General features: G+C 46.6%; 1 protein-coding gene across 1 annotated transcript; it reads right to left on the minus strand.

The window, feature by feature from the left end:
• Window positions 1-11,735: 11,735 nt before the first annotated feature.
• LOC136491412 (peroxidase A2-like) lies at window positions 11,736-14,205 on the minus strand. The gene is made up of 4 exons (XM_066487699.1): window positions 13,800-14,205; window positions 13,485-13,682; window positions 12,495-12,657; window positions 11,736-12,370 (listed from the first exon to the last, which is right to left on the minus strand). The coding sequence occupies exons 1-4, from the start codon at window positions 14,037-14,039 to the stop codon at window positions 11,949-11,951; spliced, it is 1,023 nt and encodes a 340-aa protein (XP_066343796.1). The 5' UTR covers window positions 14,040-14,205; the 3' UTR covers window positions 11,736-11,948.
• Window positions 14,206-14,679: the final 474 nt, after the last annotated feature.

The raw sequence follows: 14,679 nt of genomic DNA on the forward strand, positions 1-14,679 counted from the left end.
AGATGGATTGCTACAATTGTGGAGAACTTGGTCATCTAGCTCATCAATGCACAAATCCTAAGAAAGACAAGTTCAAGAACAAGAACAAGGGCAAGAAAGATGACTCAAGCAATGAAGATGAAGATGAGAAGAAAAAGAACAAGCCATATAAGAAGAGAGATGGCAAGAAGAGGGATTTCCACAAGAAGAAGAAGAGTGGAAAGGCATACATTGTTGGTGATTGGCTCACGGACATTGATTCATCTAGTGCCTCATTCGATGATGATAGTGACAATGATAAGGTGGCCGCCATTGCTATTGACTCATCATCTTCACCGCCACCACTGCCATCATCCTCTACACACCTATGCCTTATGGCCAAGGGTGACCGCAAGGTATCGAACAATGATGATAGTAGTGATGATGAGCATGCTAGTGATAATGATAGCGATAGTGATGATGATGAATATGAATCACCTACTTATGATGATCTTGCCAGATTGCTAAAACAATACACTAAGATCATTATAAAAACTAGAGCTAAAAATGAAAAGCTTGAGATTAAGAATGATTCTCTTTTAGCAAAATGTGAGATAGCCGAAAAGGCTAGTGTTGAGCTTAGAGAAGCTAATGATGCTATGTCATCCAAACTCAAGAGCTCAAATCTTCTAAGAAAGAGCTTAAAGATAAACATGATAAACTTGAGTGGGTGCACAAAGAGCTCATCACTAGCCATAACAAGCTAAAAGATGAATATACTACTCTCAACATTAATGATGACAATCTTGTTATTGCTCAAGAATTTTTACCCAATGAGCCACATGATGCTACTAACGATGTTGTTAAGATTGATATAGCTACATCATGTGATGATTTAATTGATGAGATCATTGAGCAAGGATCTAGTGGCAAAGGCAAGCAAGTGGTTGAGTGCAATGACTATGATGAGTATGTCAAGCTCAAGCATAACAATGAAAGGCTAAAGAAAGAGTTTGAAGATCTCAAAATCCACAATACCATTGTGCTAGAAACTCTTGATCATGATGGTGACTTGGCTCTTGAGAATGAGAAGCTAAAAGAAGAAAACAAGAAACTCAAGGAAGATAAAAGTAGTGATGCACTCAAGGAAGATAAAAGTAGTGATGCATTCAAGGAAGAGAACAAGAAGCTCAAGTTGGAAAAAGAGCATCTCAAGATTGGATTGAGCAAGTTCACTAGAGGCAAGTATCTTCAAAGTGAGCTTCTAATGAACACCGTCATGAAGATGGATAGAAGTGGCATTGGGTACATGTCAAACAAAGAGAAGAAGGCTCAAGCTCAACAACAACAATCAAAGCCAAAGCCAAAGCCAAAGAGATGCTTTGAGTGTGGACAAGAAGGCCACTTTGCTCATGAGTGCCAAACTCCACCACCACAACCCTTGCCCAAGCATGCTAGACCCTTTGCCTTCAATGCTCACTACATGCTTAGAAAGGATTCTAGTGGAAAGATGAAAGTGATGTTCTTAGGACCTCCAAATAAGAATAGGCCTAAGAAAATTTGGGTTGCAAAGTCACTTGTTGAGAAGGTGAAGGGCCCTCAACAAGTTTGGGTTCCTAAAGCTCGATCTCTTGTGTGTAGGTGAACTACAAGACCGGTGGAAGTCATTGGGTTATTGATAGTGGTTGCACACAACATATGACCGGTGATCCTCGTATGTTCACCTCACTAGATGAAAAAGTAGATGGGCAAGAAAGAATCACATTTGGAGATAACTCAAAGGGCAAGGTCAAAGGATTGGGCAAAGTGGCAATATCAAATGATCATTCCATCTCCAATGTGCTATATGTTGCTTTATTGTGTTTCAACTTGCTATCTGTTGGACAATTGTGTGATCTTGGCTTCCAATGCTTGTTTACCGAGAAGGAGGTTTTTGTATCCAAGAAGGATGATGATCATGTGATATTCAAAGGGTTTAGATACAACAACCTATATCTAGTGGACTTCACCTCCGAAGATGCAAACTTGAAGACATGCCTATTCACCAAAACAACACTTGTGTGGCTATGGCATAGAAGACTTGCTCATGTTGGGATGAGCTCACTCAAGAAGCTTATGAAGAATGACTTGGTGAGAGGATTGAAGGATGTGAAGTTTGAGAAGGACAAGCTTTGTAGTGCATGTCAAGCCGGCAAGCAAGTTGCAAATACCCATCAAACAAAAGCTTTCATGTCAACCGCAAGAGTGCTAGAACTCATTCACATGGATTTATTTGGACCAACAACATACAAGAGTTTGGGAGGAAATCTTTATTGTCTTGTGATTGTTGATGATTATTCAAGGTATACATGGGCATTCTTCCTTCATGACAAATCCGAAGTTGCATCTTGCTTCAAGAAGTTTGCCAAGAGAGCACAAAGTGAATTTGAAGTGAAGCTCAAGAAGATAAGAAGTAACAATGGGAAAGAATTTAACAACACAAACATAGAAGCTTATTGTGATGAAGTTGGAATGAAACATGAAGTCTCCGCAACATATACTCCTCAACAAAATGGTGTAGTTGAAGAGGAAGAACCTGGACATTGATCACTCTTGCAAGAATATTGCTTGATGAGTACAACACCCCCGAAGCTCTATGGGCGGAAGCAATCAACACCGCATGCTATGCATCAAACCGCCTATTCCTTCAAAAGTTACTTGGCAAGACACCTTATGAGTTGCTCAATGGGAAGAAGTCGGACGTCTCCTTTAGGATGTTTGGTTGCAAATGCTACATCTACAAGAAGCGGCAACACCTAGGGAAGTTTCAACGACGTTGTGATATTGGTTTTCTTGTTGGTTACTCATCAAAGTCTAAAGCATATAGAGTATTTAATCATACCATCGGCTTAGTTGAAGAAACATATGATGTGGAATTTGATGAATCTAACGGCTCCCAAGGAGCACATGAGAATCTTGATGATGTAGGTGATGAACCATTGAGGGAGGCTATGAAGAACATTCCAGTTGGAGACATCAAGCCTAAAGATGATGAAGATGATGTACAAGTGATTGATCCACCTTCTTCATCAAGTGTGCCACAAGATGATGAAAAAGATGGGAGAGTAGAAAATGAAGATACTCATGTCTCCCATGAACAAAAGGTGGTACAAGCACAAGATGTTGATGCTCCACAACCTCCTCCTTAAGTGGTCAATAGAAGAAATACACCTCTACTTCAAGATCATCCACAAGATCTCATCATAGGGAGTCCATCAAAGGGTGTAATGACTCGATCTCAAAAACTTGATTCATTTATTGCTCATCACTCTTTTGTCTCTTGCTTTGAGCCTACTAAGGTAGAGGAAGCTCTTCAACATCCGTATTGGATCAATGCCATGCATGAAGAGTTGAACAACTTCACCCGCAATGAAGTTTGGACTCTTGAAGAGCGGCCAAAAGGTGCAAGAGTCATTGGAACAAAGTGGGTGTTCCGAAAAAAGCAAGATGATCAAGGTGTTGTTGTGAGGAACAAGGCAAGACTAGTTGCAAAGGGGTTCTCTCAAGTTGAAGGTTTGGATTTTGGAGGGACCTTTGCATCGGTTGCAAGATTAGAAGCCATCCATATCCTCCTTGCATATGCATCACATCATGAAATAAAACTTTATCAAATGGATGTGAAAAGTTCATTTTAAATGACTTTATTAATGAACTAGTCTATGTTGATCAACCTCCCGGGTTTGAAGACCCTAGACATCCTAATCATGTTTATAGTTTGTCCAAGGCACTATATGGGCTTAAGCAAGCCCCAAGAGCTTGGTATGAGCGCCTTCGGGACTTCCTCATTGAGAAGGGCTTCACCATTGGGAAGGTCGACACCACACTATTCACCAAGAAGCTTGATGGGCATATCTTCATTTGTCAAGTATATGTTGATGATATCATCTTTGGATCATCAAATGAAGATTTATGCAAAGAGTTTGGTGAATTGATGTCGAAGGAGTTCGAGATGTCAATGATTGGAGAGCTTACATTCTTTCTTGGTTTTCAAGTCAAGCAAATGAGAGAAGGGATTTTCATCTCTCAAGAGAAATACACTAATGATCTTCTCAAGAGATTCAAGATGGATGAATGTAAGCCAATCAAGACACCAATGCCAACCAATGGACATCTCGACCAAGATGAGGGAGGTAACCTGGTTGATCAAACTCTCTACCTCTCTATGATTGGTAGCTTGTTATATTTGACCGCATCTAGGCCAGACATCATGTTTATTGTGTGTATGTGTGCTAGGTTTCAAGCTAATCCTAAGGAAACTCATTTAATTGCCGTAAAAAGAATCCTTAGGTATCTTAAGCACACACCAAGCATTGGCCTTTGGTATCCCAAAGGAGCTATATTTGAATTAGTTGGCTATTCTGATTCGGATTATGCCAGCTACAAAGTTGATAGAAAGAGCACATCCGGAGGGTGTCATTTGCTTGGTAGATCACTTGTGTCTTGGTCCTCTAAGAAGCAAAATAGTGTGGCTTTGTCCACCGCCGAAGCGGAATACATTGCCGCGGGTGCTTATTGTGCACAAATACTTTACATGAAACAAACTTTGCTAGACTATGGTGTAGTTCTAGATAAAGTACCTCTTTTGTGCGACAATGAAAGTGTGGTAAAACTTGCAAATAATCTAGTTCAACACTCTCGCACCAAGCACATAGATATCCGCCATCACTTTCTTAGAGATCATGTTGCTAAAAATGATATATCACTAGAAGGTGTAAGGACCGAGGATCAATTGGCGGATATCTTTACTAAACCGCTAGATGAGGCAACATTTTGTATATTGTGGAATGAACTCAATGTGCTTGATTTTAGTAACTTCACTAAAAATTAAGCTTGTGTTGTCCCTTGCATTGCATTGTAATATACAACATGTTTAATGTTTGTAATGCATATAGGGCTTGTCTAACATGGTTAAGATAACCGCTGAAAAGCGTGTGAAGAAGCTTAACCTTGGATCAAACTTGACAAGCAACTAGATTTACATTCAAGTATTGCATATGCATGAATGTTGTTTTATCATTTATCTTAAATCGCTCTCTTATTGCCTATTTTCTTAAAAATATTTATAGCCTAAGGAAAAATATTTTTGAAAAATATGAGGGTTTAAGAGAGGTCACTCACATCAGTCCCAATTGGTGTTTATTTGGATCTTATTCGAGTTGGGACTTGATTGGGAACAGGCAGTGTGAAGGAATTTGAAGTTTTGCTGAAGGAGTGATCGGACGCTACACTAGACTCTGATGTCCAGCGTCCGGTCAGTTCATAGGAGGTGAATAGCTGCCGAGCAGGAGTGATAGGACGCTGAAATAGTGTTTTCCCAGCGTCCGCTTAGAAGGAGGTTCATGTCTGGTCGATCATGAAGACGTCAAGGCTAGGTGACCGGACTCTAGCTGTGTCCGGTCGGTGTCCACCGGACGCGTTCGGTCGTGATTCTAGAAAATTTGGACCTCTCTAGAATCGATCGGACGCTGGGTGGTAGCGTTCGGTCGCTACCACTGGAGCGTCCGATCAATAGGAAACGTGCGTGACTCAGTCTCTTTTCCTGTTTCCTTTTCTGACATGCCAGGAGCCACCATAAATCAATCGCGCGCCGTTGACCTAACCCTATCCCACCTCCATTGCCACGCCGACATCACCGCAAGCCCTAGCCACCGTCCTTCGTGCCAGCGACCGCACGGCACCACAACCGCCGTGCCCTGCTCCATGCCATGCCTCTCTTCCCGCATCAGCCTCGCATGCCACCGCACGGTCCTGTGCCCTAGCACCGCCGCAAGCCCCGCGCCTTTGCCACCCAAGCTGAGCCACCGCACTCTAGCTCCGCCATGCTCTAGTGCCACCATTGCCTTGCCATAGCTCCACACTAGTGCCTTCACTACCAATCCTAGTCATCAATTCATCATTGCATCCTCGCCGGTGATTTCAATCACAATCCAGTGCCATAGATCCTCGCCGTCAAGCAAACCCTAGCTTTGTTGCTGATTCTATGGTTCTCCGCGTGTTCCTTCTCTTCTCCACGGATCACCGGTTTGTCAGGTAGCATGCCCACATTTCAATTTCGTATCTAAATTGCTTGCTTCCTAGGGTTTCACATCTTTATATATATTGTATTTATTTGTATATCCCTTCTATTCCATCGTGCAGCGAGTCGGTTCTATTGAGGTGTCAGTGGCAGTTGTCTATTAACTCAAAGCCAAGCTCATGAGTACGGAACGAGGCCAAGCCTCGAAAGTGTCAGTGACAGTTGATCTTTATCAGAGGCAGTTGATTCATCTCAGATCCTTCAGATGGCTCATACAAAGAATGTCGGTGGTGGTCCCTATGATGAGGATCTAAGGCCCCTGCCTCGCCAGCCTACTAAACCTAAAGGCAAGGTGACCAAGAAGCTAGCAGTCAGGAAGCACAAGTATCCAGATGCAGATACAGCGAGAGCCACCATAGTTGCAGAGGCTGCAGAGCGTGCCGAGAGAGGAGGCGCTCGTAGTGGAGTCCGGATTGCCGATCTGCTTTCACTAGAGGCGATGGCTTCACTTCAGCGTGTTGAGCATCTTCATGGTGGTCTAGCTGAGACCCTCATGATTGGAGGACGGCGTGTTGCCATTGACGAGGTTCAGCCTCAGGGGAGCCACAACAGCAGCCTTAGCCAGCACAGTAGACCCTAGGAGCCTCAACCAGCTCAGCAGACTTAGGAGCCACAACAGACATAGTAGTCTCAGGAGGGTGAGCAGGTCTAGTAGGCCGAGGAGACAGAGACATCACCACAACCATAGTTACGCCGCTCTAGTCGTACTTGTGTCCCAGTTTCACCGAGGCCAGCCACTCAGCGCAGGGGTTCTCGTCCACCGCCTCACCCACAGGGTCTGCCTCCAGTGACCCATCTTGACCTGAGGGCTGCCACAGCCAAGCAGGTGCAGCAGCTGAGGTTTGTGGACTTCGAGGTGTGGTTTCCACCTAGGAGGGATGAGAGAGCATCAGAGGGATTCTATACACCCCTGCAGGAGGACTTCTACAATGACTATCTGAACAACGAAGCAGTCTTTAGACCTCAGAGAGTATGCAACATTGAGTCTATTGTTGCAGCAGCTAGAGAGCACGTTTGCCCCTACCTTGCATATCTGCTAGGGCTGATAGATCTGATTGGATGGACCAGATTATATGTTCTATCTTGGGTTCGTCAGTTCTACGCATCTCTCTAGATTGACCCCCACCACAGGTTTATTCACTTTGCATTTGGTGGCAGAGACTATCGGTTGACGAGCACCAGGGTCAGGGAGATTGTTAGGCTTTAGGAGCAGTCAGTCAGGCTCCATGAGATGTGCTATGGACAGACTGCACCCCCCAGACGCCCTCATGGTGGCATGGTACCCCCTACAGACTTGGTACGTCACTGCTTTATAGAGCCCTTTGGCGAGGGTTCGAGGAGGAACCCCAGTGATCTCACGCCCACTGCTCGCGTGCTTGAGGCTGTTATGAGGAGGACTTTACTCCTGAGGATGGGATATAGATAGGGATTGACTCAGATTCAGCTATGGCTTCTCAACTCTCTGATGCAGTAGACAGTCTTCGACATCTGGGGTCTCCTTTTGTTAGAGATGGAGGACACTATAGCTGAGGGCTTCAGAGGTCACAGTAGCTACCCTATGCTCACTGGGTCACTTTTCTTATCCATAGAGCTATTTTTGTTAAGTCGCCTGAGATGATTGCTGAGTACAGTGGTGCCACGACAGAGTTCCCTACTTATAACCTGTCTTAGATGATCCGACACAGTACACCACATGCATCGAGTTAGCTACGCCAGTCGTCCTAGAGGTGCTAGAGACTGTAGCCCAGCAGGATGATATCATCAGGGGTATTGCAGCTACAGAGGAGGAGGAGCTTGCTCAGCAGGAGGAGTTGGTCACTAGCGAGCCCAGTGATAGTTCTGATGATGATTACCAGCCCATTCCATAGATGCCTCCACGGCGACATGATGTTGAGGCCGGTAGCTCCAGTTCAGCGCCACCTGCCCTGTAGACTGACCCCGCTCTTCTGGCTATACTTGAGCGGATGAGGCAGGACCAGGCTAGATAGGCTCAGGAGAAGCTGCTACACTTGCACAGTTCCAGACTCGGCAGGACAAGTTCCAGCGCCAGCAGCTTGTTATTCAGCAGCAGACCCAGGCACTATAGCAACAGCAGTAGGCTATGCATCAGCAGCAGATACTCATACAACAGCAGCTTCTTGGGTTCATGCAGCATGTAGTGCAGGCGATTGGGGCCCCACCGCAACAGCCTACGCCCTAGCTTGGTCCGCCTGCCACCACTTCGATGACTCCAGCGTTACAGCCCAGTGGGCTTTAGAGTCAGGGACAGCCACCAGCACAGTATGCTTCTCCTACATAGCAGGTGACCTAGTGGTTCGCTTCGCCAGTGGTAGCCCCTGCAGTTCACACCACTCTAGACAGGCTTAACACTAGCACAGATGTCGTCGCTGCTTGAGCCTAGACACTTCAGTCTCTAGGAGTCTTGAAGCCTCCTTCAGTGAGTTGACAGGGCAGCCCACTCCTCCATACCTGCATGTTCTAGGTCCTTCTGTGGCTGCACCTATCACAGCGATGATAGAGACAGCTCCCCTCCTCTAGTGGCATCATCAGAGCCAGCTGCTTCAGTTATACCAGCTTAGACTACAGCAGCACCAGTTCTTGATCCGACCTAGATTGCTTCAGTATCACTTCCAGCTTTAGAGGGTTAGGCAGCCTAGAGCTCAGGATCAGACAATGATGGCACCGAGTTCCACCTTGCTCCTCATACCTCAGCGCCCGGCTCGTCCGCTGCAGCCCCGCCGACCGACCCATAGGTTTTGGTGTTTGATGCCAAAGGGGGAGAGGTTTCAAGTATGTTAGGTTTAGGGGGAGCTACTTATCTAGGGGGAGCTTAGTTATTATATTAGCTTATCCATTTACATTTGGAGTTTTTTATGTGTGAGATACATTATGCATGCATGTTTACTATATTTATGTGACAGTGTTATCTACGTGATCGTGATATATGACTTGTGTGCTCTCTACTTTGAATTCTTTATATGTCATATCACTTGCTTTGCTTCCGCATTTTACTCTGATGCAAATGAGCTTTATTACTTGTACTCATGCTTACTTCATATCTTTTGAGTACATCATGTTGACTTGAGTCATATAAGCTTGTCTAACACCTTTGTTCTTATTGCCTAAAGCTTATATGAACCAAGCATGTTAAAAACTTCATCTCTTTCACATATCGAGGTAGTATTGTCATCAATTACCAAAAAGGGGGAGATTGAAAGCATCTAGGCCCCTAGTTGGGTTTGGTGATTAATGACAATACGTGATTACTGTGACTAACGTGTGTTTTGCAGAAACAATTGAGTTAGGTCACGGTAATGGAGATCGATTGGGCAATCATGGTTGTCATGCCCCTACGATGGAAATCATTTCGGTTTTCAAAGGATAGACAACAAGGTTAAGGATGGACTAGTTCTAAGTGTCAATTAGAGTTGGAGAGACACTTAGAGTAGTTTAGGACTTTGTTTTTTCCTTTGACTGTACTATTAAGGGGGGTATGAACGGGTAGCTTGACCTAGGTGAGTCTAGTGAGTTAGGTGTGGTGCACACTTCTTGAAACTAGCACTAGGTAGCTCCACAACAGCCCTTTGATTTCAATGGAGCAAACTTCATTCATATATGTTCGAGAGTTGGAAGTGAATGGAGGGTCAAATACTGACCAGACGCTGGCTCCAGTGTGACCGGACGCTGGCTCAGAGTCCAGTAAGTTCATTTGACCAAGGTGAAAGCGTTTGGAAGTGACCGGACGCTGCTAGGTTATGGTACCGGACGCTGAGGGCCAGCGTTCGGTCGACTTCAGTAAGGTTCCAGAGAGGGAAAATCATGACCGGACGCTGGCCAACGTCCGGTCACACTGTAAACACTGGAGTTCGGGGTATACTGACCGGAGCGTCTGGTCAACATGACCGGAGCGTCCGGTCACCCCGCAGAGGCACATAACGGTTCGTTTTTCAGCCGGTGTTATAAATACAACCTCCACTCGTGTGTGGGGGTACTTTTGCTCATTCCAACAGCTGAAAAACACCTTAGAGAGTGCCAAGAAGAGCAAGGTCCTAGTGAGGTGATTGAGATTTGAGAATCCCAAAGAGAGCCCTCATTAGTGAAGATTAAGAGTAGCAAAGTGTGCATCCACCTTCTCATTAGGCTTGTCGTGGTCAAGTGAGAGGTCATGCTTGTTACTCTTGGTGATCGCCATCACCTAGACGGCTTGGTGGTGATTGGGAGTTCGGTAATCACCCGGCGGAGCTTGTGGGTGACCCAACTCAAGTTGTTTGCGGTTGTGGGTGATTCACCACGACGAAGTGTCGAAGAATCAACCCGTAGAGAGCACTTGATCCTTGCACGGATCAAGGGGGAGCTACACCCTTGCGCGGGTGCTCCAACGAGAACTAGTGGGGAGTGGCGACTCTCCGATACCTCGGCAAAAATATCGCCGCGTTCCTTTCTCCCTATTTACTTTGAGCATTTACCTTGAGCATTTACCTTGAGCAATTCATTTCATGTCTTTACATTCTTAGAATTGCCATGCTAGAGTAGGATTGAAACTTAGGTTGCAAGTCTTTTGTGCGGTAGAACAATTAGGAACACTTTCTAGGCACAAGGGGTTAATTGGGCTAACCATATGATTTAATTATTGCAAAGAAATTTAGAATTAGCCCAATTCACCCCTTCTCTTGGGCATCTTAATCCTTTCAGGGAGGACCATGAGGGCAATGGCGCGGGTGTCGAGGAGGTCCATGGGGACGCCAGCGCAGACGTCGGGGAGACACCGGATCCACCGCGCCGCCGCTGAAGCCGAAGTCCTCCTCCTTGGGGTCCCTGGCAGTGGGCAGCATCATCTAGATCGGAGAGAGAGAGGAAAGGAGAGGGGGTGGAGGCGGAGCAGGAGAGGATGGGGAGGTGGCCGCGTAGACGGAGGAGAGGCTGGTGGCCGTGCCGACGAGGAACCCTAATCCCATGGAAGACAGAAGAGAGAGAGAGGAAGACAGAGAGCGAGAGGAGGCTTGGAGGAGACGCGAGGAGGGGGGGGGGGGGGGGCGGACACGAAGTGCACACGTGAGGGGGTGGACGCGAAGTGAGGAGGGTGCTAGATTCCACAAGATTGAATGTTTTTTTTCGGGTCCGTGAACCACGCCGTCATCTCAGACATGTTTTTTAGTCCACCGACTTTACTACAGACCCGCATTCCCAACGCACGTCTGTAAACTCGTACTATAGACGCACGTTTGTGCTGGCGTCTGTAGGTTACGTGGTGGATATGTGACTTTTTTACATAGTGCACACTAATTATAGAGAGTTTTGTACCAAGGCCCCACACCCCGCTAAATAAATTTAACGATCCAAATTTGCAAATTAATAGTTTGTGGATATAGGTGACACGCAGAATATAAGTTGAAAATTCTAACGTGCTTTAGTCGTCATAATAATTGCCACTTGCCAGGATACGACGAAACTCCTTGTTTGGTTGCACACACTTTACTACATGAACAAACACGAGCAGACAAGCCATGAACCCTGCCAAGATCGGAACTGTGTTGCCCATGCATGCACTAGCTGATGTGATGTGGATGGAGAAATTGCTGCTAATAAAAAGAAAACGTATATATAGATTCTGCAATGAACCGACGATGCGATAATATTTTTTGCAGGAGGAAAAAAAATAAGGTAACAAGAGAAATTGGGTTCCTCTTTATTGCACATTTATGAACAACTATAGATATATGAATTGAAGTTGACAGTACGTAGTAATGCGAAATGAGGTGTTGATGATGTGCATCATATATAGTCCATATATATCATCAGTACTCTTGCTGATGTACTAATTAACGGGCACATGCACATGCATCCACGTGATCTACTTTTCTAGTACGTATCGTCGTCAATTCGCCACTCGGCAGTTGCGGCGGACTTCTCCCTTGGACCGGTCCGTGAGTGGCTGAATGTTACCCATATTGATCATGGACTGCGCGAAATTCCTGAAGAATGCGTCCTGGCTGGTGGCGAACTGGTCGACGATGGGCGCCGTGATGCCCTGCGCCTGCGGCGAGGACTTGAGCTCCTGATCGGAGTTGAGGAACCCCCGGTTCACCTCGAGGTTGGTGTAGTAGTGGTTGTCGAAGAGGTTGGGCGTCGTGGGATCCAGGTCGTTCAGGGCTGAAGGGTTGCCGTTCTGCGGGCACCTCTGGGACAGGAACGCCCGGTAGCTGCCGTTGAGTGTGGGGTCCGGTCGGTTGGTGCCGCTGAAGTTGTACAGCCGGCTCGTGACGAACTGGCACTGAACCCGGCCAAATGTGTGAGCCCCTGCGGTGTGTGCGTGCATTGCAGAGACAGAGAGGGGTAAGTTCTCTTTTTTTCTGGTTCATGCTGATTGATGGCTGCCGAATCGGCAGCAGTGAATAATAGTGAGATATGCATGGATCGGCACCTGAGAGGGCGACGAGGTCGACGTTGTGAAGGCCGACGTCCTTGAACTTCTGCTCCAGCACGGTGAGGTTGTCGAAGGGCGACGGCAGGTTTAGTGCGCCCTTGAAGTCAGCCTTCTTGCTGTCTAGCCTCCCAAGAAGCACGCTCCACTTTGGGCCTCCGGACTGTAAGTATGTAAATATATATTGAAACGAGAAATTAATTACTGCCATCTAGCCAGCATGGGCACTGAATTACCATTTGTTCTCGTCGTATTATTAGATCAATAATCCATTCGATCCATGCATTGCATGTTCAAGAAGGTAGGCGCATATGGGCCCAGCACGACAAACTCTTTTGTTGGCATCTCTGTGTCGGCATGATATGCGTGTTCCTACTGTGTGTAGAACCGCTATAGGCTTCCAAAAAAAACTATAGGCTTAGCTGGACAAGCAGTGTGATATGTTCGTGTATATTTGCAGGTGTTATTACATCGATAGACAAATAAATAGAAAATGGATAGTAACTTTTTCAGCCTTTTGTCGTTGGCACACTGATTACTAGTAACCGATATCCAAAATCCAAACTAGTACTGATAGGAGTATTGCATAAGGATTAACTTATGTGCTAAAGGAGTTTTTTTTTTTCGAGAGCGTGTCATTGTGACACGTGTTTCATTGAGTAGAAATAGATGTCACTGCTACACCAATCCGAAGTAATTCATGGATTACCGAGGAAGGACGAAACAGCGACGCGGCAGTCACCAAGATTACAGTTTGGACCTAATTTACAGAAATAAGGTGCTAACGGAGTTATGAGCATACTTTCAACCCCTACGGATAACCTACCAGAATGCATGCATGTGCAATTGTGCATGCCCGTTGCCCGTTGAAAACTACGGATAACCTACCAGTTATATGCGTGCCATGCATTCATCCATCCATCGTGAATGGACGTCACATCTTCATGAACAGTGAATAGTTTAGTAGGATCACCGACACCTATTACGTACCAGCTCCACGGAGATCTCTGCGGCGAGGGCGAGGATGTCGGCGCAGGAGACGACGCCGGGGCAGGCGTGCTCCAGCGCCGCCTTGGCTTTGTCCACCACCGGGAACCCCCGCGCCGAGTTGTTGTTGGCCGGCGCCAGCTTCTCGGTAGAGTTGGCCACCCCCGGCAAGGCGTCCAGCAGCAGCGAGCCGTCGCAGCCCTAGAGACGACATTCGTACAGATACGGCAAAAAGGTTATATATACTGATGCGTGCGTGCATGGGGCATGGCATGTGCGTGCCATGGCGGCCATCGTTCGTTCGTTGATGGTAGGTACCTGGACGAAGCAGTCGTGGAAATGGAGGCGGGTGAGGCTGGCGTAGATGCGCACGTCGGACTTGTGCGCCTCGATGAGCACCTTCTTCACGATGTCGTAGGCGTCAGGGCATGTGCAGTGGTAGTAGTCTGCTGTCAGCTGCGCCATGGCGCCGCGGGAGCACAGGGCGGCCGCCGCCACCAGCAGCACGCCGGCGAGGACGGTGGTCGCCGCACGATGTGGACTAGAGGAAGCAGCCATCTCAATAATGCAGGTATGTATGTATATATATGTCCCTACAAAAATATATATCAAAAGATCGACGAGCTCGCTCGATGAGGCAGGCACACGCGCCCCTGTAATTTATAGGCGTCTAACGAAGGGGCGAGCACTGTACGTATCTCCATGAGGGAGCTATGAGCTTATGATTGTCGGTTAATCTTGATGAAGTTGCCTGCTGCTGCTTTGCTTACTGCTGGGATGGATGGATGGATGAGGATTGAGGACAGACAGCTCGCTAGATATTGATGTAGATAGAAACGGGTCAAAGTGTGTCCATAATGCTTGACCAATCATTGACGCGATGCTTTGTCAAGACTTGTCAAACTTGGCTACTAGTCTACGATCGATGATGATCACGTACATGTCTTGTATGCTACTGTTGAGCTGCACATGCATCACTACCGGAGGCGACTTCTTTGCCGAGTGCCTGAGGCAGGCACTCGGTAAAGGGCGCTCGGTAAACAGTTTATCGGCAAAGATCTTTTTGCCGAGTGCACTTTATCGGGCACTCGGTAAAGGCTTTGTTGAGTGCCAATCCGACACTCGGCAAAGAAAAGTGGCCGTGACGGCGAGCGCCACCGTGACGGCGGCTTTGCCGAGTGTCAAGGTCAAGAACTCA

The sequence above is a fragment of the Miscanthus floridulus genome, chromosome 1 (assembly GCF_019320115.1).
Source record: "Miscanthus floridulus cultivar M001 chromosome 1, ASM1932011v1, whole genome shotgun sequence".
Lineage (NCBI taxonomy): Eukaryota > Viridiplantae > Streptophyta > Magnoliopsida > Poales > Poaceae > Miscanthus > Miscanthus floridulus.

Bases quoted from the DNA above. Each gene is read 5' to 3' on its own strand.
- LOC136491412 (XM_066487699.1), bottom strand. From the start codon at position 14,039: ATGGCTGCTTCCTCTAGTCCACATCGTGCGGCGACCACCGTCCTCGCC. The intron at 12,658-13,484 runs GTACGTAATAGG...ACATACTTACAG, and splicing joins CAGAGATCTCCGTGGAGCTG to TCCGGAGGCCCAAAGTGGAG. The intron at 12,371-12,494 runs GTGCCGATCCAT...CACACACCGCAG, and splicing joins CGACCTCGTCGCCCTCTCAG to GGGCTCACACATTTGGCCGG.